This window comes from Microcebus murinus, chromosome 22 (genome assembly GCF_040939455.1).
Source record: "Microcebus murinus isolate Inina chromosome 22, M.murinus_Inina_mat1.0, whole genome shotgun sequence".
Lineage (NCBI taxonomy): Eukaryota > Metazoa > Chordata > Mammalia > Primates > Cheirogaleidae > Microcebus > Microcebus murinus.
Genome location: NC_134125.1, coordinates 16,261,317 through 16,288,232, shown reverse-complemented (window position 1 = coordinate 16,288,232; position 26,916 = coordinate 16,261,317). Strand labels below are relative to the sequence as shown.

The 26,916-nt window shown below is 58.3% G+C and overlaps 1 protein-coding gene across 4 annotated transcripts in view; it reads right to left on the bottom strand.

The window, feature by feature from the left end:
- Positions 1 to 518: 518 nt before the first annotated feature.
- CMKLR1 (chemerin chemokine-like receptor 1) overlaps positions 519 to 26,916 on the bottom strand; it is a 39,659-nt gene continuing 13,261 nt past the window's right edge. For 3 of the 4 annotated variants that reach the window (XM_075996643.1, XM_075996644.1, XM_075996642.1), the window contains 2 exons: positions 4,333 to 4,402; positions 519 to 3,694 (listed from right to left, as the gene is read on the bottom strand). In XM_075996643.1, coding sequence (XP_075852758.1) covers positions 2,564 to 3,691 — 1,128 coding nt within the window. In that variant the 5' untranslated portion in view covers positions 3,692 to 3,694; positions 4,333 to 4,402 and the 3' untranslated portion in view covers positions 519 to 2,563. Of the gene's footprint in view, positions 3,695 to 4,332; positions 4,403 to 9,981; positions 10,191 to 26,916 lie in introns of those variants that run through there. The other variant, XM_075996645.1, reaches the window with a different exon arrangement.

Below are 26,916 nucleotides of genomic sequence, written 5' to 3'. Positions count from 1 at the left end.
GCTGCCCTATCGTACACATTAAGACTTAAGAAGGGTCTCGAACTCCTGAGCTCAAGCAATCCTCCTGCCTCGGCCTCCCAGAGTGCTGGTACCGCAGGCGTGAGCCACCGCGCCCGGCCACCACACATTGCAGCACAAGTCAATCACGAAGATGTGGAATCAACGGAAGTGCCCATCGATCCATGAGTGGATGAACAGAATGTGGTGTGTGTGTACCGTGGAGTATGACTCAGCCATAAAAAGGATGAATTAATGCCTTTTGCAGCAATTTGGGAGGAACTGGAGACCATTATCCTAAGTGAAGTATCTCAAGAATGGAATAACAAACACCACATGCACTCCCTAACAAGCTGGAACTAACCGACGGGCACAGAAGTGCACAGAGGGAAATAAAAGTCATAGGAAATCAAGCGGGGTGGGGGTGGGGGGAGGAGGAAAGGGGCAAAAACCCACCTGGCAGGTGCAATGACCACTATTTAGGCGATGGGCACATTTACAGCCCTGACTCAAGCCATGTATCAAAAACACCTGTACCACTTTAATATTTTGAAATTAAAAAAAATATATATACAAAGATTTAAAAAAAAAAAAAAGACGCAGGAGGGAAGGAACAGTTTGTCTCTTAATGAAGTGCCGTTCCAAACAGCCCGTGGCCTCGGGGACTCGCCCAGCTGGGGTGGGGGGGACATTATGTCTGTTTACTGCATCCTGTATGAGGATCAGCTTAGCAACGCCGGGGACTTGGAAGGAACAAGATGTGGACACTTAGGGGCCGAAGGGCCTCGGGCTCACAAGCGGCTGCCTCCTGCCAGGCCTCTGTCCCCACTGCCCTCTTTGGGGACCTCAGGGGACACAAGAGGTGGGAGCCGTGGCTGGGCTGGGTGTTGATGGCTGGAATCCATGTGTGTTTTCTTTGCCACGCTGAGTCATTTTTGAAAATATTTGCAAAGCTTCTTAAAGCCCATGAAGACGTTCACATTCGTCCACAGAAGAATCAATAGTTATGGTCCACACCCCCGCCCTGTCTGGTTCCTTCCTGACTCTGCAGCCTCCTTTGAGCCAAACTGAGGTTCAAATCCAGGCCCCGGCAGAGGCTAGCTGGGTGGCCCTGGGCGAGTTACTTAACCTCTCTGATCTCAGATTCCTCCTCTGTGAAAGGGAAGTAATAACTGTACCTAACTCGGGATTGCTGTGAGGAATAAATAAGAAAACGCATGGAAAGCGCTTAACATGGGAAGTGCTGAATAAATGCAGGCTAGCGTTATAGTCTGGAATAGTCTCGATGGGTACATTCTCAATGAAAGAATAGAGCCTCTGCAGCCAGGCAAAGCCAGGTTCGGGTCTGAACCCTGCCGCTGAGTAGCTGGCTGGTGTCGGGCAGGGCGCTTCCCTCCTCTGAGCCCGGCTGTGTCACTGGGAAATGATGCTGTCCGCTGCCGGCAGGTGTCGGTGTCAGGTGAGGAAAGCCATGCAGCGTGGTGGTGGCATCTCGGGAGCCCAGCTCAAGGACGGAGGCTCCAGGCTCTGTTTTGAGCTGGGCGACTGAGTCCTTGCACACACTCTTCATCCTGGGAGATGCTCCAAGTTGCTTCCCCAAGAAGCTACACCTACGAGCAGTCTCCAGCAAGGCTTGGAGGAAATTGAAGAAAAGGAGAAGCCCCGCCCCCACCCCGTCCCCCAGCACCCCGTGTTTCTCTCTAAGCGCCTCCAGCCAGGGCTGAGTGGATTAGGGAAGGAGGGAAGAACCCCCGCCCACCACAACTCCCCCCACCCCTGTAATGAAGGCAAGGCGAGATCAGGGACCCGCACCACTCACACCCTGCAAATAGCCATCAGCCCGCGATGCTCTAGGGTGAGCTGTTCGTGCCCGCATCCTGCGAAGACTCTTCTTCCTTCCCTCAAGTCCTCCCTGCACCCCCACTGTCCCGCCCTTGCAAGGAGCCCACATGGCCGCTCAGGACCTGCTTTGCTGTCTCCCCAGCTGATCTGAAAGCTAATCCTGCAGTCTTGGTAATTCATGGGCTATGGGGTCGCCTTCCCCTCCCGGGTCACCTGTGCGTTTGCACATGCCTTAACCCGGAAGAGCGGCGCGAGGGCGGGATTTTCTGGGCGGCTATTTATTGACACAGGTGTGTGAGGCCAGGTGTGATCTTCGGGACACTGGGTTTGCTCTTTCCTCTCCTGGGCCCACCAGGCGCGGACCTTACACAATGCGTGTGTCCACCGTTGGCGTGCAGTCAGGAGCTGAATCCTGCCACTGTATGCCAACCCCCGTTCACGGCGGCCCTTTTGAGAATTCTTCCTTTCTCACTTTCAGTGGGTGCAGGTGGGTCTTCCAAGAGGCATGGGTTGCCAGTTGAAGGCTGTGAGCACCAGGGAAGGCTCCGTCCACTGTGCCACTTGCAGGAAAGGCTTTGGACCCTGGATTCAGAGCTCAAAGCACTGCTCGCCCCATGCATAGGACATCGGTGGGTGCTAAAGAGGTTCTTGGCCTGGTCGTCAGAAGACATGTCCTTGGGTGTCCTGGGGTTGGCAGTGTCCCCTGGGGGCTCCCAGGTGAGGCTCAGAGCATGTTGGTCTCCCTCTCGTTCATGGAACTCCTGTCATTCATTGACGACATCCGGGTAAAGCTTCTATGGCTGGGGTAGGAAGAGTGACCTGTGTCCTCACTCAGAGCGTTGACGAGGCGGGAGAAGAGGGCCACCTTGAACTTCTTGAAGTCCTGACCCATGAAGACATACAGAATGGGGTTCATGCAGCTGTTGGCAATGGCAATGGCCGTGGCCAGGGGCAGCCCCAGGCTGAAGACGGAGCCAGGCATGGCGGTGTGGTGGAGCTCCAGGAGGTAGAGCGTGTGGTAGGGGCACCAGCAGAGGAAGAAGGTGATGATGATGGTCACGATGATCTTGAAGGGCTTCTTGGTCTTGGCCAGGCGGTTGCGCCGCAGCTTGCAGACGATGGTGAGGTAGCAGGCGGTGATGATGAGGACCGGGACCAGGAAGCCGCAGAGGAAGCGGGTGATGGTCACCACCATGTGCCGGCTGTACCCCACAGAGTCCAGTTGGGGGCGAGTGGGTCCCGGGGAAGGCCCGGCCGCAGCCAGGCTGAAGTTGTTGAAGCAGGACGTTTTCCCGTGCACATTGGCCGTGTCCCGGAACACGAGGGACGGTGAACTCAAGAAGAAGGCCAGGACCCAGACGGCCACGCAGGCCGCGTAGGCCAGCCGGACGCTGCGGTGGTTCTGGGACCAGACGGGGAGCAGCACAGAGACGCAGCGGTCGAAGCTGATGGCGGTCAGCAGGAAGACGCTGGTGTACATGTTGTGGATGAGCAGGAAGTTGCTGATCTTGCACATGGCCGTCCCGAAAACCCAGTGGTAGTCCATGGCGGCGTAGGCAATGTGGATCGGGAGGAAGACGTTGAACAGGAAGTCTGCCACCGCCAGGTTAAGGAACCAGACGGTGTTCACTGTCTTTTTCATCTTGAAGGTGGCGATGACGATCACCAGACCGTTGCCCAGAACCCCGAGGAAGCAGACCAGGCTGTAGAGCACCACCAGGAAGATCCTGGCCGCCCTGGCTCCCAGGGGAGACGCCTCCTCCAACACCACGATCGAGTCGAAGTCATCGGGGTAGTTTTCGAAGTCATCGGGGTAGTAGAGGGCGGAGGTGTTGTAATCTCCATCCTCCATCCTCTGCAGTGGGAGACAGGGCCGTTAGGAAACCTTGGATTGGAACCGGCTTCAAGACTTTGACCAACATTAGCAAGACCAGCAACGACCTCCCTGACTCTGAGCAAGCCCAGTTTTGAGATTTAAGCATTTACCTGCTTTGCTGTTTTATTTATTTAACAAAAACCCGTCCAGCACCTCCTACGTGCCAGGCACTGTTCCAACATGGCATATATAAACTCTCTTAATCCTTGCCACCACCCAGTGAGGTAGGCAATTTACAAACTCCATCTTACAGATGAGGAAACTGAGGCACAGAGAGCTCAAGTCACTTGCCCAAAGTCATGCAAAGAAAAGACAGAGCTGTGATTCAAAATCTAAGCTTCAGAGTCTACCCTCTTGACAACATGTTTTCTGTCTCTATGGGATCCTTCCTCCCCTACAGTCTAGTGTGGGAGACAATTATTCATCAAAAAGTCCTTTAAATAGTGGGAGAATTGCAACACTGCCAAGTGCAATGAAGGAGAGATGCCCAGCACCATGAACTTGGTCCAACTATGCCTCCAAAACCCAGGGGACAGTCTTGCTGGCATCCCCCTGGTTCCCCACCCTCTCAGCAGTCACTGGTCCCCTTTGGAGTTCAGATCACTAGAGTTCCTCACCGTTCCCCGTTATGGTGTCCAAAGAACGTGGGTCCTCGGCCAATCAGTCCCCGTGCTCAGCCGGATACACCTGCAGAAAAGAAAAAGAGGGCAGCAGTTGGATCCAGGTCTAAGAACCAGAGAGTGGAGTGGACTCAGAGCCAGAAATAAGACCCATCGACCTTATTCCCATTTTACAAAGGAGGAAGCCGAAGTCCAGAAAAGCTGTCACTCAGCTGGGACGGGGTGGAGGCCCTAGAACCTGGAGGAACGGACCACCCAGATCAACTGCTGGACCTTTCATCCCGGCCGCTCCCCTGCCCCCGCATATCGCAAGATGACAGCCCGAGTCAGGGTTGGGTGGAGGAAGGAAGGTGGCCAAGGACAGAGTGTGGATGGCTCGATGCAAATCCGCTGCCAGGGTGGGACCCAAAACACCATTCGAGGCAGTGTCGGCCCCAGAGAAGACAGAAGAGGAACTTCCCGGAGCACCTGCTGTGTCCCAAGAACTTTCCTTCCCTTGTGTCATTGAGTCTTCCCGGGGATTCTTGTTTTAAGAAATGTGGAAACTGAGCCTCATTCTCACCAGGCATTCTCTGGGCACCGTGAATTTGCTGCAGACCCCGTCCCCACAACCACCTTATTGGGTATTTTTCCAACGGAGATTTTGAGGAGTCGGCAAGCTTGTACGGTCTTAGAGGCAGTGATCATCACATGCACGGTTCAAACCCAGCCTTGGCCGCTTAGCAGCTGTGCGGCTTTGGGCACGTGATTTCTCTTCTCTGAGCCTCAGTTTTTTCATAAGTAAAATGGGAACACTCGCTTCACAGAGTGTATATGGGAACGAAAGGCATCAAGAATGTGGAGCATTTGGCTTGATGCTGGCACAAAGGAAGCCCTCAAGGAACCCTAGGGACTACGCTACCGCCCAGCTGCCCCCCCCCCCCCCGTGCCTGGCTGATGAGCAGAATTTGATACCAGGGCTCTGACACCCTGGCGTCCGCGCTCTTCCTTTGCTGCACAAGCTCCCCCCTTCTCGACAAATAGGCTCCAAATCAGGCGTCTCGGCTCGGCGAGACTGCCAGTCGATGCTTCATTATAAATAACTGCAACCTTCATGCACATAAATTCATTACCGATGCTTACGGGCTTGAGGCTGTATTTTATTACATAAAAGCCATCTTTTGCTTTTATTAAATAAAAGCCACTTGGAAAATTCCACTGAGGGCTCTGGGCTCACAGGGCTCGGAGTTTAAGCTTGGGTGTCGCCCCACTCTGTACGCTGGGAGGACGGTCCGGAGATGCCCGCCGAGGGGTCCCCCGGGGTGTCCTGTGGCACAGGAGCACGGAGGGGAGACAGGGACCCTGGAGCAGCCCTCTTGTGATGGGAGGGAACCGGACTGGGGCTCACGACAATAATGGGGACACGCATTGAGCTCTCAGTCCAGACGGCGTCACTTCAACCCCACGAGGGCTACCAGGAGGCTCGGGGGGACGAGATGAGGACCTGCGCCCACGCACAGGCAGGGTGGGAGAGCTGGCGTTTGAACCACGCCCGCTGAAACTGGACTCCTACACACCATTGCACTCTGCCCAGCTTGATGGCCGTCACCAAGCGTGTCCTTGACAAGGAAAGGACCCTGTCCGTGTTCCCCGTGCTGGGCTGTGCAGCCACCAGGGACGAAGAAATGGCTTTAGCAGGGTCCCTTCCCAGAAAGAGCTCCCAGGGGCAAGGCAGGGAGACTGCACTGCAGCCGGGACACGCCCAGGCTGCCCCGAGAAGCCCAGTGGCCGGGCTGTCACCCAGCCTGGGACTCCAAAGCCTCCTGGGGCAGGTGGCATCCGAGCTGAGTTTTGAAGGACAAATTAAGAAGCTGGAAGGCCGAGAGGAGGAAGAGCCTGACAGGGGTCTCCCCACTCCCAGGACCCCCCGCACCCCTGTTGGCAGTGGCCGGGTGTCTGAGCCCGGGGGAGGAGCAGAGACTCAGGGCTGAGCACTCCACACAGCGCCATCTGCAAAGATGACATCATGCTGGGATCCCCGCTGGGCTGGGAGCAGCTTCGGGTCAGAGGCCACGTCTTTCCATCTTTGAGCTGCAGCCGGGCCAGGCTGGCACAGGGTGGCGCTGACAGCCTCTGGGCATGTCCGTCTGTCCACCCTTCACTCCTCATCCTGAGTGTGTCAGTGTCCCCTGCCCCCGCCTGCCACTAGCCCCTGGGCTCTCCCTGAAGTGTGAGGGAGACCCGAGTCACGGGTTTGCCCCGAGCCTCTGTCCCAACACACATCCCGCCTGTCCTGAGCCCGCGTTCCTGCTCACAGCCCGGGCAGAACAGCAGACTCCGGGGCCCAGCCAGGCCACCTGCGTCTGCATCCTGGGTTTGCATGAACTCCCTTGTGACCTCGGACGAGTCAGTTCCCTTCTCCGCACCTCAGTTGTCCCATCTGTAAAATGGGCTCGTGGGGGTGGACCATCACAGGGAAAGTACTTGGAGCATTGTGTCCTTGAATCATCCCGAAACCATCCCCACGCCCCCCAGCCATGGAAAAATGGGCTTCCATGAAACTGGTCCCTGGTGCCAAAAAGGCTGGGCACCGCTGGACTGAGGGCTTCACACCCACCTGGGCTGGACTCCAGCTCCAGGGCCAAGAGCCACGTGACCTACGTGGCCCTGAGCACATTCGTCAGCCCCCACTGAAACCTCGATTCCGATACTGGTGCGGTGCAGCCAGTCCAAGGCCGACGTCGCCAGGCTGCTGTTACGACGGAAGGCAGCGCGTTCGCTACGTGCTCGGGGCGCTGCCTGGAGCAGGCAGGGTTCCCCATTAATGTTTAGCAGAGCACGTCCTGCGTGCCGGAGAGGGAGCCGGGGACCTTACACACGTCTCGCTGGGTCTTCCCGATCACCCCACGGGGTTGGGAGCTGAGCAAACACATCTTCAGACGGGGACACGCAGGCTTTGACCACAGGTAGAGCTCAGGGTCGCATTGCTGTGGCCGTGGGTGTGGCTATTAGCCTTGCCATTGTGGCTCCCCCGGTCGCTCCCTCTGAGCTCGGGAATCTGATCTCCACCCCTCTGTTCCAGAGCGTCACTCGTGCTAGGGCCCGGGCCTCTCTCCTGCTCCCCCTTCTCTTTTGTCTGAATTGTTCTCTCCCTCCCTCTCTCTCTCTGTCGCTGTGTTTGCCTTTCTTTGTGTCCCACCCTCTCTGTTCCTCTCTTCTCCCCGTGGTCTTCCTGTCTTCACCCTGTGCCACCCTTATAATGGGCTACAGGTGCACAGGGACGCACACACTGTGTGCTCACACGGAGACACACATTAACACACACACACACACACACACACACACACACTGCCCCCTCCAGGGGAGGATGACATTTCTACAGTCTCCACACCCAACAAGGGCTTGCCGTCTGCAATGTTCACAGGCCAACTTCCTACTGATCGGAAAAGGCAGAAACCCCAACAGGAAAGTGAGCAAATGGTAAGAACAGGCGGTTGACAGGAGGGAAGTCCCCAAACCCAGGCTTACGACCTGAAGCTCAAAGAAATGCAAATGAAAACCACAACAAGACGACACCGTACACCCAACCAGATGGTGGCAAGCTCCGAGAACTGGCCGCTTCCCAGGCTGGCCAGGTGGGGGCCCCTGTGAACGCCCGGGTGACCATCCCTCCTGGGTGACCATCCCTCCTGGGTGACCATCCCTCCTGGGTGACCATCCCTCCTGGGTGACCATCCCTCCTGGGTGACCGTCCCGGCAGCGCCCCCCAGCGCTCCCCCTTACCCAGGAAACTCGTGGCCGGATGTTCAAGTGCGTGGTTGGCGGGGATTTCTCTTCTGCTTTTTCAGAAGCAAATCCTCAAACGAGGATCTCTGCAGGAGTGATTTATGAAGGAAGTGTTCCAGGAAAAGCCGGGCAGGGAGCAGGGACGTGGGACCAGGAGCGGGAGGCCCGGCCAGGGGGCGGCATCCTGCTCACGAGCACCCTGGGAACAGAGCAGGTCACACCCCGCACTTCTGTCCCTCCACCCTGTCCTGGGGCGGGCCCTCCCAGCCTCTGAGGCCGGTCCTCCCACAGAGGTGGGAGTGCCGGCTGTCGGGGAATGAGCGCCCCGGGCACATGTGCGCACAGGAGCGGGCCAGGGGCTGGGACCCCAGGCAGGGCACGGATGCATCTAGAAGCTGGAGTGTCCATTGCTCGAAAGAGGACGGGTGAAACAGGAGCGGGCGCCCGCCCTGGGCTATTCCACCGGCGTAAGAAACAACAGCAACCCAGGCGCACACACGGCGACGAGCAGCCAGCTAAACCCCGGCGGGCTGGGCGAGCTCTAGACCCCACGGCACCGCGGCACGCCGGGACCACGTGCCCACATAGCAGCGACGCACGTTTTGCAAGAATCCGTCCGGCCAAGTACCAAGATACACGTTGAACAGATTAGACCCGCAGGGCTGGGAGGGGTCACGGGGAAATGAGCGCAGCGGAGAAAGAAAATAAGCCAAGTGCGGGGGCTCCCGGAGGCCCCTGACAGAGACGAGGATGGGCCGAGGGGTGTCATGATGTCAACCCTCACGCCTCTCCTGAGGTCCAGAAAAACCCCACACAAACAGACCGGCACCCCGGTCTCTGCCTGGGGTTCATGCTTGGGCGGCGCCCAGCTCAAGGCCTGGGTCACCGAATCCCTGGCCAAGCCACGCAGGGCAGGCACGGGGCCAAGGGAGCAGCCTGCAGAGCCCCGCCCGACATTCTTCCCCGGCAGGCGGGGGATGAACTTGGACTTGGACTGGCTAGCGGAAGTAACAGCGTTGGCCCGGCCAGGGGCAGCTGTGCCTCGGCCTGCACCCCAGCACCTGCGCAGGGAGCCCAGCCCCTGCCTGCTGGGGACAGGGTGGCCACCAGGCAGGTGGCCGTGTCCTGCCCTCACCCCCACAGCAGGCAGGATTCTTGCTGGCGATGGGACAGGGCCTCAAGGTCACACCTTGCTCCTCCCTCTGCAGAGGACGACAGGCTCAGGTGGGTGTCACTGGCTTAAGTTTTACTAAGCAAACACATATATCTCAATAGTCCTCACTGCATTCCAGCCTCCGTTTTAAGTACTGTTGCTGATGAGGAAACTGGGGCCCAGAGAGGGTAAGTAACATGCCCAAGGTCACACAGAGAGCTCGGGGAGGCGAGGCGGGCCCACTTAGCCATTCTGGACAGAGGAGGAAGCTCAGAGCCAGGCAGGTACCAGACTTCGAACTCAGAGCCCGCCCAATAGCCAAACTCTCTTTCTTTACGGCCTCGCCTCCTTGGAACATTCCAGAAACCTCTGGCCTTTGCCCCAGCGGAAGCTCCCAAGATAGATCTGGTAAGGTTCGGGGTGTGCATTTCACAGACGGGGCCAGGTGAGGCCCCTCGTGCCCTGTGGTGTCCCCCCTCAGTCCTCCGCCTCCCTCCGGAGCACACGCCAACAGGAAACGCCTCTGGCCGCAGCCACTGGGGGAGAGGCCCCTTCCAGGAGGGGCTTGTTCAGCCGCCATCCTTCAAGGATGTGCGTGGGGAGCCCTTCCCCCCCGCCCCTGGCGCTGGTGTGGGTGCCGGAAGGCAGCGGACCGTGGGCAAGCACATGCCTCGTCTCGCCACCACCTCCCCTGACCCCGCAAGGTCCTTGGCATCGCGCCACCTTACCCAGGCAGGGTGTTGGAGGCTGCCTGAGGTCGCACTTCGCACCTGCCTGGCCAGTTGATCATCCAGAGTCTCTGGCGGGGACTGTAGGGCTGGAGGACCGAGAGCCCCGGCTCCCTCCCTGGAGGGGCTGCAGGGGTGTCAGTAACCACTCCTGCCTCCAGCCCCTCTGCCTGGGGGCGGCCAGCTCTCCTTGCTGCTCCTAGCTCACGCTTCTAACCCAGGGCCCCACCTCCTCTGGCTGCTCCCTGCTGGCCTTGTCCCCCACCGGCTCAGGGGCCAGAGGGGCCAGATGTTTGCCTTCTGCTTCTGCTCTGTGGCATTGGCCACCCCCCTTTGCCAACAGGTACCCTGTCCGCAAAGGGCACCCCCCTCCTCCGCCTGGTCTCTCCACCCTCCGTTTCTCGCCTGACTCATGCTCTCTGCCCCTCTCGCTGTCCCTGTGTCCCTGTTTGCCTTTCTTTGTGTGTCACCCTCTCTGTCTCTGTGGTCTCCCGGCCTTCTCTCTCTGTCTCAGCCTCCTCCTCCTCCTCCTCCCCGACTCCTGGTCATCAGTCAGCCCTCCCGTCTGGGAGGCTCGGCCACCTGTCACCTGCGGCATCACTCACCTGGGTGCCTGGCCAGCCCAGGTGAGCCTCTCATCCCCCAGCCCGCTGTCTCTCTCATCACGGCCTGCGCTAACCTGTCCCCGATGGCAGCCCCAGGCCAAATGCGGGGGCCTTATCGGGGCCTGCTGGCCGTGGGAACCCAGCCGGGGAACTGGAAACTTTCCTCGTTCTGCAAATGGCCATGTTTGGCCTGGCTGCTGTCCCCGACTCTTACGTACCCCACCCTGACAGCCCAGCTGCATGGCCCAGACATCTCTCCTCCAGTTCTCTTAGCCTCCAAAAGGGCTTTTAGGGGGTAGGAGGCCCCTCAGAGGACGTTCTGTTTTGTAACAGGGGAAACTGAGGCCCAGAGATAGTAAGTGATTCTCCTCTTCGCCACAGCGAAGAGGGGCTTGGTCTGTCTTTTGTGCGTGGAGTATTCCTGGAGCCTCGAACTCCCCCAACTCATGCCTCAGCGCACCCCGTGTGGACTGAGATGTGGCTTCCCAAACAGAGGCTCAGAGAGGTGAAGTGACTAGCCCAGGATCACACAGCCTTTAAGCATCAGCGCAGGATTTGGCCAAGGACTCTCTGACCCCAAAGCCCAAGACCACCGCAGCTGACATGAAAAATGAGGCCTGCTAGCCACCACTCTCACCCTCAAACACGTCTCTCCCGAGCAGCCCCCAGTGTACCCCCAGGCCCGAGTCCTGAGGCCATTGCCTTCCGCTAGAGTCCCCTGGCCGGTCCCGTCTACCAGCCCTGCCACCTCCAGGGCAGAGAGGTGGCTCCAGGGGACACTTCGGGGGCTACAGTCCCTGGGTCCCCAGCTCCGAGAGGCTCGGAGACCTGGAAACCACACAGCCCCACCAGATGTTCCAGCCGCAGGCCTGGCTGGCAGCCCCGGGACAGAATTAGCTCTGTGTCGGAGAGAATTTCCTCCTCCCTGGTCCCACGCCCACGTGCGGGAGCTTGCGCTGAGTCACCGCAGTGAGCCAGGAGGCTCCGGCTCCAAGCGGGCTGCTCCGTTTTCTCCTGGCTTTTGGAGGAGCCGTGTTTGAGCTTAGGGCTCCCTGAGCACGGGCTGAAACACGGTGCTGGGTCCCCAGACCTGGCCGCCCACCTGCAGACAGGCCAGAAGGCCCCCCCCTGCAAAGCTGCAGAAGCTGTCTCATGCACAGATGCAGGGAGACACCCCCAAAATATCCACGCCACTGCCTGCAGCTCCCCCCATTAGAATGCTACTCCTTGAGGCATGAAAGCATTTTCCTCCTCCCCAGGAGTTCTGTCTCCACATCCGCTGCCCTCCCCGATCGATCGGGGCCCTGCAGGCTGCCCTGCATGGAAACCTCAATGGGCGGCTTGCCCTCTGACCTCCGGCTTGGGTCTCAGGCTCTCAGGTGGGGGACTGCAGGTGGGAGGCCGTCCTCCAGCTCCTTCTGTGCAGGGTCTGGGTGACTTGGCCACAGCCACACTCTCTGGGTGCCTGGGACCCTCCTCCAGCCTCTCCACACCGGGCCGTCCGTTTTCCTCCCCTTTGCTGGACCGAGAGCCCAGCATGCCTCCTCCCCACCGCCCACCCCGACTGCGATCTCGCCGATAACCCCAGCAGAGCGGATCGCCCCATGTTTCCTGCTGACACGCTGACTCAGACGCTGGACTCCCCATGCCTCCCCCGCCCTCGCCCCTGCGTCCGTCCACAAGTTCTACCCATCGTCTCCCCTGCACAGCTCGCAGGTCGGTGTTTCTGCGCCCCTGTGTGGCCTCGCACCTGTACACCCGGCAGACAGGCCACGTTCCACCTGGGAGACAGGTCATTTCAAACTGCAGACCCCATCACGTCACTCCCTGCTTACAACCCCGAAGCAGCTGTTTGCTGTTCTTAACAAGCAAGGCTGACTCCTCGCCGAGGCCCAAGCAATCCGGATCCTGCCTGCCTTAGGGCTGAGCTAAGATCTGACCCAGGCCCCAGCCCGAACCCTGACTCGGCGCCAGGTCGCACGGGCCCGGGAGAGTGCGGACGCTTCCCTACAAATGCAGCCCCGTCGTAACAAAGCAAAACAAAATTATAAAAGAAAAAACTAGCACAGCCCCATTATTGTATTGGAGGCTCAGCTGCCCCTGCAGCCACCCCAGCAGTCATTCCTGGTCACAAAATGTCCCCAGGAAGAACATTCGTATGGACATCCCTCCTTCCAGGCCAGAAAACCGCTCCAGCCCACACCAACGGGCCCGGGACGCAGACACCAAGCGTCCTCCCAGCCACCCAGCTTGCACACAAAGCCACCAAGCCCACGGCCTGTGCCTCTCCCCACAAACACTGCCCCGGCCCCTCGAGGTGACCTGTAAACAGATCTGCTGCCCTGCTTACATCCCACTGGCCCGGGGGGCCCCCCGGCACCATATCCAGTTAATCCCCGAAGCCGGCTTGGAGCCCACGCATGCCGATAATCCCCAGTCGTGTACACAGGGTGTCTGGAGGGCGGCGGGCCCGGGGCTGCTTACGTGGGCTGCTCAGGATGTGGTCTAGAAGGCAGCCAGGGGTGGGTGGCTTCTCCCCAAGCCGGGAGCCAGCCTACGGCACGCACTTGATGTGCTGCTCGGAGCGTGGGCTCGGAGCCGGCACTCGGGGAAGACCCTGGGTGCCACCTGAGACGCCGCTGTCCTCCCAGGCCCTGCCTGCCCCGATCCAGGCCAGCGCGGCTCACGCTCAGCCGCAGGGGAAAGCCCGAATCGGGTGCTGCCCTGGCAGCCTGGCTTCCCTCCCTTCTCTGGCACCTTGAAACGCCTGGGAGGTGGCAGCCGGAGGACTGTCCCCGGGCCCCAGCCTGGCCCGGGAGAGAACGAGGACGCGGAGAATCCAGACGCATCTGCTCTGAAGCGCTTGGTGCTTGGTGCTACACTTTGCTCTGCGCGGCGAGTGAGGAAAACATCCCAGCAGCCCCTTAGACTCCTGCCAGAGCCCCGGCCAGGGACACAAGACTCGTAGGGCCAACCTGGCAAGGATCTTCGGCCCCTAGAATATCAGGGTTAAACGTATATTAATAATAATCACCACCCTAGCTACATTTTATTGAGCACCTACTATGCGAGCCAAGACATCAAGAAGTGCTCTATGAGCATCATCGCATCCAAACCTCATGGGATTGTGACCATTTTAGAGTAGACAAGCTGGAGCCCAGCAAGGTTAGGGGTCTCATCCAAGGCCATTCGGCTAGTGAGGGGCAGAGGTGGGGATGGGAACCCAGACTGAGGACCCAGTGCTCTTTCTCTCCTACCTCACAGGCCCTGCCTAGCAAATGTCCTTAGATAGCTTCTCGGTCTTTGGGGGCCTCCATTTCCCCATTTATGAAACAAGGAGGTTGAGGTAGGTGATCTCAAGGGTTCCCTTTCAGCTTTAAAAAAACACCATGGCTGAATGGGCCAAGTATCTGTTCCCAGCCTTGTGCTCGGGGCCCGCAAAAAGACAGCACAGCTCAGCTCCATGTTGTGTGACGCCAGGCAAGTTGCTTTGCCTCTCTGGGCTGTGCTGAAGTCACCTATGAGGTGGCAATAACAAAACCTTCCCTTCAGGAAATCGGGGTGGGGAGTAAGATCCCTGGGCCAGAGGTTCAAGGCTAACTTGCAGCCCTTCCCCTGCCCCCCACTGCCACTCCAAGAGCAAGACTGGGGTCCTTGCCCACTACGAGGTTGTCTCAGACTCGTGCCCCACTCCAGGCTGCACAGTGGCTAAGAGCCCACACTTGCAAATCGGCTGGGCCAGGTTCAAAGGCCCTTCCCGGCTCAGTGACTGTGGACAAGCCACCACTCTTCTCTGAGCCGCATCTGCAAAATGGGGCCAACAGGGTCTTTGTGAGCACGTCACAGAACGGTGATGCAGACACGGTCCGTGGCTCACGGTCGGGGCGCAGAGGCGTCCCCGTTACAAAATCCGACCGTGATGTTCTGCACGGACGCCCGGCATCCCCGTCCCAGGAGGGAAAGAGAGGGAGGCTGAGTCCAGTTTGCTGGTTCTGACCTGAAGCAAAGGGCTGTGTCTTCAGAAACCAGCAGAGCTCAGAGATGGGCCTGGATGGTTCTGGAAGCAGGGGAGGGACGGGGCCAGGCGTGGGCCAGAGGTCCCTCTCTACCTCCTCCCGGATCAGGGCTGCCTGGGCCGGACGAGGAAGCCAAGGCTTCTGCCAGCCCCAGCCCCAGCGCAGCCCCGTCTCCCTGGCCAGGACGGCCACCTGCCCTGCAAGAGCCTCTGCCGAACGAATGTCTGCCTCACTTTATTCGAATCCCTCGGCTGGAACCAAACGATCTTCCGAGGGCTGGAGGGGGTGGTGCAGGGCATCAAAGCCCAGCGAGGAGGTGGCCTCAGGCCCCCTCAGCCAAGTCCCCTGTTCCAGGGCCCCTGGAGAACTTGGCAAGGCGCAGGCCCTCTCCTGTTCACTCCAGGCCACCTTGTTCCGGAGACTTCCTGCCTCCTGCCTGTTCCCCTCCTGTCCTCCCGTCACTGGAGGAAGCATGCCCGGCATGGGCCCGGGGAGCCGGGAGTGTGGTTTGGCACCTTTGCCTGGGAGAGGTCAGAACACAGAGGCTCTATTGGAGGGGAGGAAGGGCAGGGCAGGGCCCCTCCCAGACAGGATGACTCAAACCCTCTAGGAGGCTGGGAAGCTTCCGACAAGACAGTCTTGACATCTGGCTGAGCCCGGAAGGCCCAAGAGTCTTCCTTCCAATCCTCTGATCCTCTGTTTCCCTTCCTCCATCCTTCCAAGAAATATCTATTAAAAACCTATTATGCACCAGGCTCAGATCTGAGGACAGAGCAGGGAACAAAACAGACACATCACTGCCCGTGGGGGTGGCCGACAGATGCTAAGCAGGTAAGCAAACAAATACGTGGTAAGGAAGCAAGATGCCTGGGTCCGGACCTCAGCTCTGCCACTCACCAGCTGTGTGACCTTGGCCAAGTCACCGCACCTCTCTGAGTCTCGGTTTCCTCATCTGGAAAATAGGCATGATAGTTTCTCCTCCCTCCCAGTGTTGTTACAGGGATTTAATCAGTTTATGTTGGTGACATTTTAGAAGCATCTCCTAGTTCATCAGAGCACTATATAAATGCTGGAAAAATAAATATATCAGGCCAGGCGCGGTGGCTCACACCTGTAATCCTAGACACTCTGGAAGGCCAAAGCGGGACCATCTCTTAAGATCAGGAGTTCAAGACCAGCCTGAGCAAGAGTGAGACCCGAATTCTGTAAAAAATAGAAAAACTAGCCAGGTGTGGTGGTGCACACCTGTAGTCCCAGCTACTCGGGAGGCTGAGGCAGGAGAGACGTTCGAGCCCAGGAGTTTGAGGTTGCTGTGAGCTATAACGACGCCACTGCACTCTAACCTGGGTGACAGAGTGAGATCCTCTCTCAAAAAAAATTTTTTTAATTAAAAACAAAGAAACAAATATAGCAGCAGGAGGTGATTGTGTTGTGAAAAAATATATAAAGAGAACAGGGCATAAAACGCGTGTATGTGTGTAGCGGGGTGCTCAGAGAAGGCTCTCTGTTTTTCTCTTTATATTTTATATTTGGGTCTCCACTCAAATGTCACCTTGGGTGACATTTGAGTGGAGACCCAAATATAAAGAGAAAATAAAGGGAGAAGGAGACATGGGGCTGTCTGAGGGAAGAGCATTCTAGGCAGTGGGCATGGCAAGTGCAAAGGCCCTGGGGCAGGAGCAGGTTTGGCAGGTTCAAGAGACAGTGCGGATTCGTGCATCCGTCCGGCCGTTGGAAAGGCCACTGGTGGGCACCTTGTAGGGGCCAACTCCTTGCCAGATACCCTGGGAGTAAGAAGGACCAGTGCCCGGCCTCGCATGGCACAGTGAGGACTCTGAGCTGTCACCTGAGCTCCAGATCTCCGGCGGCTTGCATTACAGACAGGGCGGTGTCTTCCCCAATCCCCACCCCTCCCTATTGACCCCTTGGCTCTGGGGCAACGGGTCAGTTGCCGTGTGCCAGGGTGTCCCCAGGGGCTCCACTGTTGCAGAAATGAGAGCAACTAATTGGGTGGGAGAAAGGTGAACCAAGACATCTCGCTTATAGCTTTCGTGGCCTCGCACGTGTTTCTTTGTGGAAGTGAAAGATGTTCATATATTAGTCATTAAGTCTCCTGCCCGGCCCCGTTGGTCCCTGAGTTTGTCGCCCTGGGCCTGACTTTGTGGGGAAGGGGGCTGGAGAAATAAGGGGGAGCTTCCTGGAGGAGGTGGCGTCTGAGCCGAGCCTCGGAGGGTGCCAAGGCTTGGCCAGAGAGGGCGGTGGAGGCTTCTCTATAGAGAAACTGTGTGTGCAAAGGGACAGGGGCTTGGTAAAGTGTGGCTAGGGACTGGGGGTGGGGGGGTGACGGCAGAGGTGGCCGAGAACCAAGAGAGAGGCTCAGATCGTAAGACCCCTACAAGCCACCAGCTTCATCCTATAGGCAATAGGGAGCCATGGACGGTTTTAAGCAGAGGGTGTCCATCTTTCTAAAAATAAAATTCCAGCTCCTAACCCCGGGCGGCCGATATGGGGGGCTGCGCTGGAAGAGGGGAAACTGGAAGCCGGAGAACAGCAGGGGGCCTGGTGAGCTGAGGTCTTGCCAGTCGCAAGTGCCCCCACAGGGCACAGTCTTGGAGGTCTCGGGGCCTGGGGGGCTCCCAGCGGAGAGCCGGGGAGTCTGGCCATCTCCGTATTTTTCTTGAGGACTTTTCCACAGCCCACTGGGACAGGTTTGCTTCCAGAGCCATTTCCACGGCAACCACCAAGGCTTCAAGAAAGGTCTCCGATGAGCAGACGATAGAGGAGCAGAGATCCTCGGAGGTGTGTCTTCATGGGGGAAGCCAGGTCAGGGAGGGGCGGGCTCTGGCCGGTCCTGGGGGCTGAGACCCATCTCCCCCAGAGTCCCCGAGGCCGCAGGTGAAATCTGGTCACCATGGCAACGCAGGACTGATTCCCCCTCCCTGGGGACCCAGGGCCTTTCGGCATGGGGTGGGGGGCAGGAGGGAAGGCAGGGCTGAGGGGCAGCTTGCCAGGTGGGCGCGCGGGACAGGTGCGAGAGTCCAAAGAGCCCCCAGGAGCTGAGCAGGGACGCAGGCGAAGGAGCAGCCTCTGGGGGCTGATTTGGGGATTCCAGAAGAGCGCCCCTCCGCCGGGTCTCCCCTGAGCTGCGCCTTGAACCCCACATCGGAGCCCTACTCATCGGAGCTGAACTCTCCCCATAAACCGCAGAGCGAGGACGGAGGAGGCGGCGGTGCACGCAGGGAGCAGCGGGGATCCCGGGCTGCAGACAGACGGCAGCACGATGGCAGGGCCAGGACGCAGGTGCCAACGCGGCAGCACTGCAGTTAGTAGGAACGCGTGTGCGCGCATGCGCATGCGTGCGGAACGGTAACACGGAAGACCCCCAGGCCCAGCCCGCGCCGGGGCGGCACAGAGAGGGAGGCCGGTGGAGGCAGGTGACAGGTGCCCCAGGACAGGGCTGCGGGACTCACACAGGGCACCCCCGCCTGGCGTTCCAGGCCCCTGGGCCTTTGCTCGTGCGGATCTCACGCGTGTGCTTCTCACACGAGCCCTCGCTCCCCCGCAGCCGCACCTCGCACCCCAGCAAACCCAGGCAGAGCCGGGAGGCCGGGAGGCGACAGCCAGAAGAGAGAGCGCCACGTGCGGAAACACGCCCGGCATCCGGCTGGGCACTGGGCCCTCCTCATCTGCCTGCACGCTGATAAGCCACCAGCCCCCTGCCCGAAGAGGTGAGCATGATCCCCATTTCACAGATGTTGAAACTGAGGCTCTGAAAGGAACCGGACCAAGATCCCCAGCCAGTGCCTGGCGGAGCTGGGACCTGAACTCGGATCCGTGGGGGTCCAAAGCCCGTGCTCTGAACGCCCCTAGCTGCAGTCACCAGCGATTTCTATGTCATCATGGCAGCTCCAGGGCCAGCTGGTGGGCGCCTCTCACCGGGGCGTCCTTCCCTCCCCTCACACCCCTCCTCTGTCCCCGCAGCACAGCTTCTCCGTGGGGACCCAGACACCCTCACCTGCTGCCTGTCGCTGGCCCGGTGCAGCCCTGGGGTGAGAGACACAGAAACCGAGAGGCTGGGACAGTGGCATTAACCCCCCCACTTATCAGGTGCCGACTGCACACTCAGAAAGGATCTTCAAGGTAGATGTTTTCATTCCCATTTTTCCGATGTGGAAACTGAGGCAGGAGAAAAGCAAGGGCAATGGCTCTAGATCCCGCAGCTGGGAAAGGGAGGAAGAGGGATTTGAGTCTGGGCTGTTGTGAGTCCAGGTCTGTGTCTTTAATGGCGGTGACTGTCCCTACATTCTACGGCTTGCCTGCTGGGTGCAGGGCTCTGACCCAGCACCTGTCGCCAGGTGAGCAGCGTGTCACGAGCCCACAACCCCACCTCATGGAGCCCTTGGTGACCCTGGCTCACCTGCCTCTGCACGGTGCTGTCCCCACAGGCCGGGCCCCCAGGGCAGACAGGGGGGCTGCGGAGGCCTGTCCCGCCAGGGGGACCCCTGAGAGATCCCAGAGCCTGGAGGGAGCCCAGACAGCCCGCCCTGGCTGCAGCCCGGGCGCAGTGGCCCTGGAGCACTCAGGCACGTCTGGCCCCGGCATTCCCTGGACGCAGCCCAGGTAGCGGACAAACGGGCTGGCACCGCTGCCAGCCGCCAGGGCCGTGAGTACCAGACCCCACCCTGCTCCCAGGCTCTGGGGAGGAGGGACCGGCTGCCCTTCCCTCGAGCCTGTCGCCAGGCTGTCACCTCTGCCCCCAGGCAGAGCCCAAGCCATGCCCCCGGCCGGGTTTTGCTGGGAAAACCTCCCCGGCTCTACCCTGCCCTGCCCGTCCATAGAAAAACAAAAAGCTGGTTGGAGACCAGAGGAAATTCCAGAATCCAAAAGGCATCGGTCGGTCGCTGCAGAGGCTTTGGGATCCAGGGACTCCCACCCTCACGTTCCAGAAAAGGGAAGTGGCCGAGGGCAGCTGGGAGCTCAGCGGCGGCAAAGCCACGTGCCCGCGCCAGCCTGGCCCCTCTCGTGCGGGTGACCTTGTGTCGCTGAATCACAGACTCCCCAACTGCAAAGTGTGTCGGTGTCAGGGTTTCCTGAGATCACATTTGTAGGGGTACAGCGTCATCCCGGTTTGCTGGAGACTACACGATGTCTTGGGGTTCCGAGTGCTCAAACCAGGAGTGTTCCAGGCGGATCAGACCATTGGCTCTCTCCCTCTGTGGAGAGCCGGACTCAGACCAACTGGCCCCTTGGCTGTTCTGGTTAAAGAGAGCGTCTTCTGGAGTCAGAAAGCAGCAGAACTTCTAGAACAGGGGCCCTCAAACTTTTTAAACAGGGGGCCAGTTGTGGCGCACATTCTACACCTGCGCACTGCGGGCCCGGGACCAGTCGGCTGCTAAGCAGGACAGGCAGCGGTGGCAAAAACACCCGGCGGGCCGGATAAATGTCCTCGATGGGCCATAGTTTGAGGACGCCGGTTCTAGAAAGACTCCTTGAGTCATTAGAAAGTTCTTCCTTTTTTTTTTTTTTTTTTTTTTACTAAAATGACCTTGAGCAACCTGCCACGTTCTTCTCAGGCCTGGCTCAGCCCTCTGCGGTCCCCAAGGACAAGCCAGTGACCTTCCTCCCCAGGCAGTGGCCACTTCCTCCTTTTAACCTGGGCCAACACGTCCCCCACGTCATTCTTAACCCCCTGACAGCCGGCCCCTCCAGGCCAGCATAGCTGCTCTCCCGGGCTGGGTAGCAGGCGTGGAGTTTGCAGGTCTGTCGCTGTGTGTGTTTGCTTGCGCACTGGCTTGGTACAGAAGGCGGGGGGGAAGGCTCACTTGCAGAGGGGACATAAATTAAAAGTGAAAGGAGGAAGGGAAACATGGGTGGGGACAGAAAAGGAAGCCAGGACCGAGGGGGGAAATGCAGGTGATAAGAAATGTCCTAAATGCTTGCAGCGGGTGAGGCCACGCAGGGGACCCCGCCTCCCACTCTAAAAGGGGGGACCAGTTCCACGAGTCACCTGCTTCTTGCTCAGGGGGATTACGAAGCTCCCGGTGCTGGGAGCAGAAGGACGCCACCTCGAGTTTCCAGGGGTTTCAAGGGAGGCAGGAACACCCCGCTGGTCTAAGCAAGTGGCCCTGCCCCAGGCTGCACTTCAGAGAAAGCCATGTTTCTAGAATATCTGAGAAAAGGCCTGAACCGCAAGGCCTTCGAGTCATTCTCCGGGATGTCGTTTCTCAGAACCGATGGCTGCAACAGAGCCAGCATAGGTCACTCCGTCCTCCACGGCAAATGCTGGGACACACCCCTCCCTGCGCCAGCTGGGGGTGGCCCTGGGCGTCATTACACTCGCTTGTCTGTTAGCATGCTTTGTGAAACGGATGATCCTGACACAAGCATGCATGGCCCGTGTGCGGAGTGACCTTCCAGCCTGGTTTGCCCATGACAATCTTTGTTCACGACTCTTGTCCTAATGTACTTATCGAGCATGCCTCTTTCGATCACAAAGCGCCCCAGTTTGGATAAGAGCCCCAGGAGGCAGGTGCCACCATGATCCCTGTTAGGCAGATGAGGAAACCGAGGATGGAAAAGGCAGTGGCTACGACTTGGGAAGGTAGCCGTGTGCCAGGCACCTGCGTCAGGGGCTGGGATTCCGATGCAGGTGGGTTCTGCACACAGGTGGCTATTCTCGTTACAGCTGTTTTCCACGTGCAAAGACTAAGCCTTGCCGGGCGTGGTGGCTCACGCCTGTGATCCCAGCACTCCAGGAAGGAGTGAGTTCAAGACCAGCCTGAGCAAGATCGAGACCTTGACTCTACTAAAAATAGAAAAACTTAGCTGGGTGTGCTGGTGCACACCTGTAGTCCCAGCTGCTAGAGGGGCTGAGGGTGGATCGCTTGAGCCCAGGAGTCTGAGGTTGCAGTGAGCTATGATGACGCCACTGCACGGTAGCCCGGGTGACAGAGTGAGACTCTGTCTCCAAAAAAAAAAACCCAAAAAACTGAGCCTTAGTTTACAGACTGAAAGGTGCCCTTCCGAGGCTGTTAAGGTTGCAGGCTGAGAAGGGTCACAGAGCGCGAAGATTTCAAAGTCAGCTTCCTTCAAGCCAGGCTCACAAGCTGGGGGCCCTTGGGCAGGTGAAACAGCCTCTCTGAGCCTTGATTTATCTCATCTGTAAAATGGGGCCAAGTCTATCAACTCCCTTACTATCGGGTGAACGAGGAGCAGAAGCAGGACTGGCACTGGACCCTGCACCTCAGTCCTAGCACCTTCAGCTGCACCAGGAGGGGCCGTGCCCCCCCCCACCCCCAGGATGTGCACAACCCTCAGCGGAACAGGCTACACCCTCCAGGGATCATTGTAAAATGCAAACGCAGACCCTTATTAGAAAATTACTATGTTAAGGACTTCAAGATGGCGACCACCGAGCATGAATCCAAGTGGGGGACTTCTGGGCCCGGTGTGGCCGCACTGCTCGCCCACCCCCACAAAGCCGCCCTGCCCCTGGGCTCCAGGAGTTTGGGGGAAGGGTCCCCTGCACTCCGGACCTCAGCAGGACAGGGGCTTGGGGTGGCCAGAGGAGGGAGCAGAGGAGGACACCTCCTCAGCGTGGACAGCAAGAGACGAGCAGGAGGGACACGGGGGGAGATGCACAGAGGGGCGAGAAGAGGGAGACAGAGTGACGGGGACAAAGCCGCAAAGGAGGGAAGAAGAGCAAGGCACAGCAAAGACAAACATCCGCGGGACAAGGACCCGGCGGGAGGAGGAAGAGGAAGAGGCTAAAAGGAACCTTCTGCTGACCCCTGAGCAGGTTCAGGAAGACCAAAGGGCGCCACCCCCGTGTGGGCAGGGCGGGGCCCATGAATGGTCATCCTTCCGGGGGAGGGCGACATTGCACACGTTTACGAGCACAGGAAGGGCGGCCCTGGGCATTTCCAAAATTCCCAAAGACCAGAGAGCTCTGGGCGTGGTGGCGACGCAGTAGAAATGGGAAGGGCTGTGGCCGGGGGTGGGGACCTGGAGCCACCTGGCAACCGGTCAGAGCTGGCGCTGGTCAGAATGGCCCATGGGAGCTCCCGGGTGCCTCTGGTTGGTCTTAACAGGAAAGGTGGCCTATTGGGTGGGTGGCCGGCTGGAGGCAGTGGCTGGAAAGGTCCTGGCAGAGTGGTGGTGGGCCGTGTTCTCGATGGAGCGTGGGTTTTGGGCATTACCATCTGCAGGTCCTCTCCGTGCGTGGATATCAGCAGCACAGAGAGCCCACCGGACACTGCAGCACCCCACCCAGGGATCATGCATTCTCCTGGAATGGGACGGCAGGTCGGCCAAGGGACATCGGCTCAACCACCCATGGCCACAGGAAGCCACCATGGTGCCTTATGACATCAAGGAAAGCTGGAGCCAGGCAGAGCTGGGTGTAAAAATCCCAAACGTGTTCATGGGATGGCCAATGAGAAAACGGCTATGGTAACCCCCGGGCCTTAGAGTTTATAACACACTTACTGTCAACGTAGTCACACCTGCTGTTGGCCTCCTGGGAACCGGTTGACAATTCTAATTTGGCTTTTTAAATTTAAGTTTCTGGCTAGGCAACACAACTCTAATTGGTGATGTCCAACCCATCTAAAACTATATAAAAAGGTTAGAATGAAAAAGTTTGTTCCTACCCTGCCACCAGCCACCCCCTTCCCACTGCACCTGTCTTCTCGTGTTAGTTTCTCATGCCTCCCTCCAGAGTGGCTTTGGACAAATACAAATATATATATTTGGCCGGGCGCGGTGGCTCACGCCTGTAATCTTAGCACTCTGGGAGGCTGAGGCGGGCGGATCGCTCAAGGTCAGGAGTTCGAAACCAGCCTGAGCAAGAGCAAGACCCTGTCTCTACTATAAATAGAAAGGAATTAATTGGCCAACTAATATATATAGAAAAAATTAGCTGGCATGGTGGCGCATGCCTGTAGTCCCAGCTACTTGGGAGGCTGAGGCAGGAGGATCGCTTGAGTCCAGGAGTTTGAGGTTGCTGTGAGCTAGGCTGATGCCACAGCACTCACTCTAGCCTAGGCAACAAAGCAAGACTCTGTCTCAAAAAAAAAAAAAAAAGCCAAATATATATATTTTAATCTCTCTCCACTTTTGTATCCATAGTAGTATCCTAAACCACTATTTTGCAACTGGCCTTTCTTACTTAATATATTTTGGAGATGATTTCATATTAGCATATAAAGAGCACCCCATCCTTTTTGACGGCTGCATGGTATTCTATTGCTGGATTGGCCGAGATTTAATTAACTAGTCTGCAGGACATGCACTTGACCTGCTTCCAGTCTCTTACTATTACAATGTTACAATAAATCTTGTGTATGTATTCCGATGTTATAATTAACCATGCATGCATATCATTTCCCACACATTCACTCATCTTTTATAAGGAGAGTTTTAAGCCCTCCCTTTGCACGGGCTATGCCGTGTTTCAATCCATCAAGAATATCCTTCAAAGCCACTTAGACTGTGGTCCCCATAGAACTGGGGCCAAGTCTGTCGTAGGAGGTCTTGTGGGAGGTCAGGGAACCTTGGTTCTTATACCCAGCTGTTCCAGTGGTTCCAACTCCTGGTGCTCAGTTTCCACATTTATCAAAAGGAGATGATAATTGTTCCCGGGGCCACAGAGGGGATCGGGATCAGGAAAGAATTTTGCAGGTGTCGACACTATCTACAGCATGAGGGAGGAGATTTATGCCTGAAGACCCCTCATCAATTGCAAAGGGCAGATGTGACATGTGTAGGTCCCCAGAGAAGCAGCCAGCCGGGCTGCTGGAGGGCAGGGCAGCGACCAGCCAGCAGCCGGTTTGCAGCTTGTCCCCAATCCCAGGGAGGCCAGAGCCTGCGCCCACAAGGAACCACATTCAGAGGTGGCCCCAAGCAGCCCTGAGCAGCTGCCAGGGCTTGACGCTGTTTTGTGCTTTTGTTCTGTTTAAAAATTAAACAGTGGCCACACCCCCGGGGTGCAGAGGCACCCCGCCCCTCCGTGCATTGATCCCAACTTTCCCCGGCCCCTCAGGAAAGAATCCAGAGGAATTTTCCAGCCCCACCCATGGCTCAGGAAGAGCGAGGCCTGGCAAGTGACGGGGTGCCCACCCCACCTCCAGGCAGGGTCCCCGTCTCCTGCTGTAGCACTCATGTCTTCCCCACCTGCCTCCCCACGGGCCCCAAGTGCTGACAGAGGAGCCTTTGTGCCCCGTCCCGGCCGCCTTGCCCTTTGCCAAGACCACTGCCCGTGACGCATGTGCTGACGCAGGTCCGAGCCCTGCTGTCCGTAGCCTCGAGCAGAGACCCTTGCAACTGCCGCCTGCCCGAGCTGTGGGAACCGTCGCCGCCAGCCCTCCGGGTCCCTCGCTGCGCCCCAGCCTCCCAACAGCCCTGATGACCACCCCGGCCCCGCAGGTGAGGAAAGGAACCCCGAGAGCCAGCCCGTCTCCCGAGAGCCTGGCACACGCCTCGTTACCCGGGAGGCAAAGCCCCCTCCTTCCTTCTTCTTCCTCCTCCCTCTGCTTCTCCCTCCTTGGCCATAATCACAGACATCTGCTCCACTTTGCCCTTCCTCTCCCCAGCTCCGACCCACTGGGGCAGGAGCCAGCAGCCTGGGAGAAACTGAGGCCCTCAGGCCACGCCCACAACCACACTGGCCCCACCCTCTTCCTGCGTCTTCATTCATTCTGGGAGGGGAACAGTGGCTGGACTTGGGAAGCTCCAGAGCAGTCGTAATCAATGAAACGCAGTCCAGCAGCCAAAAGCGCTGGTGAATCATTTAAATTTGCACTGCCCTCTCTCGAAGAACAGCCAAGGGTATTGCCGTGGATGTTACTGGGGCCGCGTCCGGGTCTCCTTTATTGGCAGGGGCACCCGTCCCCCCAGTGGCAGAGGATGTCAGATGCTAACAGCTCTCAGCTGCCCTCTTCTCCCACCTCTCCCTGACCAACCGCACTGGCACAATTCACACTCCAGGTCCCCCCCTTGGGACAGGGCTGAGGCCACATCCTCGCTTAGCTGCCTCCCCCTCCCTCCCCTTCTCCTGAGAGCAGAGCTGGGACCAGGCCGGGGGGGGGGCACCTGCCTTGTGTGCAGATTCAGGGCCAAGGTGCCAAAAATCTCACTAACCTGGACAGATAATAATGTAACGGAATATTTTTTAAAAAAAAAAATCAAAATGAATGCAAAAGCAATGCATGATGAGTTCAATGTCAGCACTTCAAATAAAGGTAGGCTCCCACTCTACCCTTGCATGCACGTGTCTGGCTCATCTCACCCTAACCCTGCCCCCGCCCGAGGGCACGCTATGTGCACCAAATCACGGCCTCAGGCTCGGCTCCTGGCAAACCCCTGTGTAAGGCAGGTATCCAGATCAGAACCCACTACAGGGCCTCTTAGAATGTTCTGTGACTCCTTCTTGTCCTCTATGTACCCCACCTCCACAGAGACCCTGATACCCCTCTCCCAGCTCCTCCCCACGCAGCCCCTTCCAGCCAAGCCTCTCTCCTGGATCATGAGTCCCGCCTGCACAAGGCAATCATTCCAGCCGATTGCCCCAGCTGAGCACCTACTGCGTGCAGATGCCTTGCTCCTTGCGTAGCCCCCCAGCTCTCACAGCGGGTCCCTTGCCTCCACGCCTGCCTCCCCCAAATCCACCCCCCCTCAGCCGGCCGGTGCCCGCCCGGGCCCTCCCTGAACTCAAAGCAGCCCTAGAGACCTTTTTAACTCAGTCAACATCACGTTTGGGGATTTCATGAACCAATTACATTCCCAAAAGAGTTTTGAGACTTGCCATGGAGTTGCCACCATTCTCCGTTTGCCAAGTAAGGACATCGCAAAGTGAAACCCGTCCTTCACCCTCCCCGCTGCTTCAGAGAAGAAACGACACATTAATGGTCCGACAAAAATAGGTGGGACCCGGACTCAACTTTCCCAGATGAAGATATTTCACTTTATGGAAAGGTCACTCTCTGGACTGCACTTTTTCTTTTATCGTTTCTCTGCGAACTGGTAAAAACTCAGCCACAGACGGGCTGAGTTCCGTGGGCTGGGGTTGTCAGCCCTCCTGTTTGACATCAGGGGAAACTGAGACCCAAAGAGGAGCTCTGTGTTCCCCCATCCAAACCCCAGTCCTTGAATGCTTCCCCGAGGGAAACTGAGGAACAAACAAGGCGCCGGGGAGGCAGAAGAACCAGGTTCCAGTTCCAACTCTGCTTCCAAATTTCCAGTGACCCTGCACGGGTTTCTACCCCTCTCTGAGCTGCGAGCCTTTGATTCTTTCAGGTGACCAGGAGCTGGAAGGC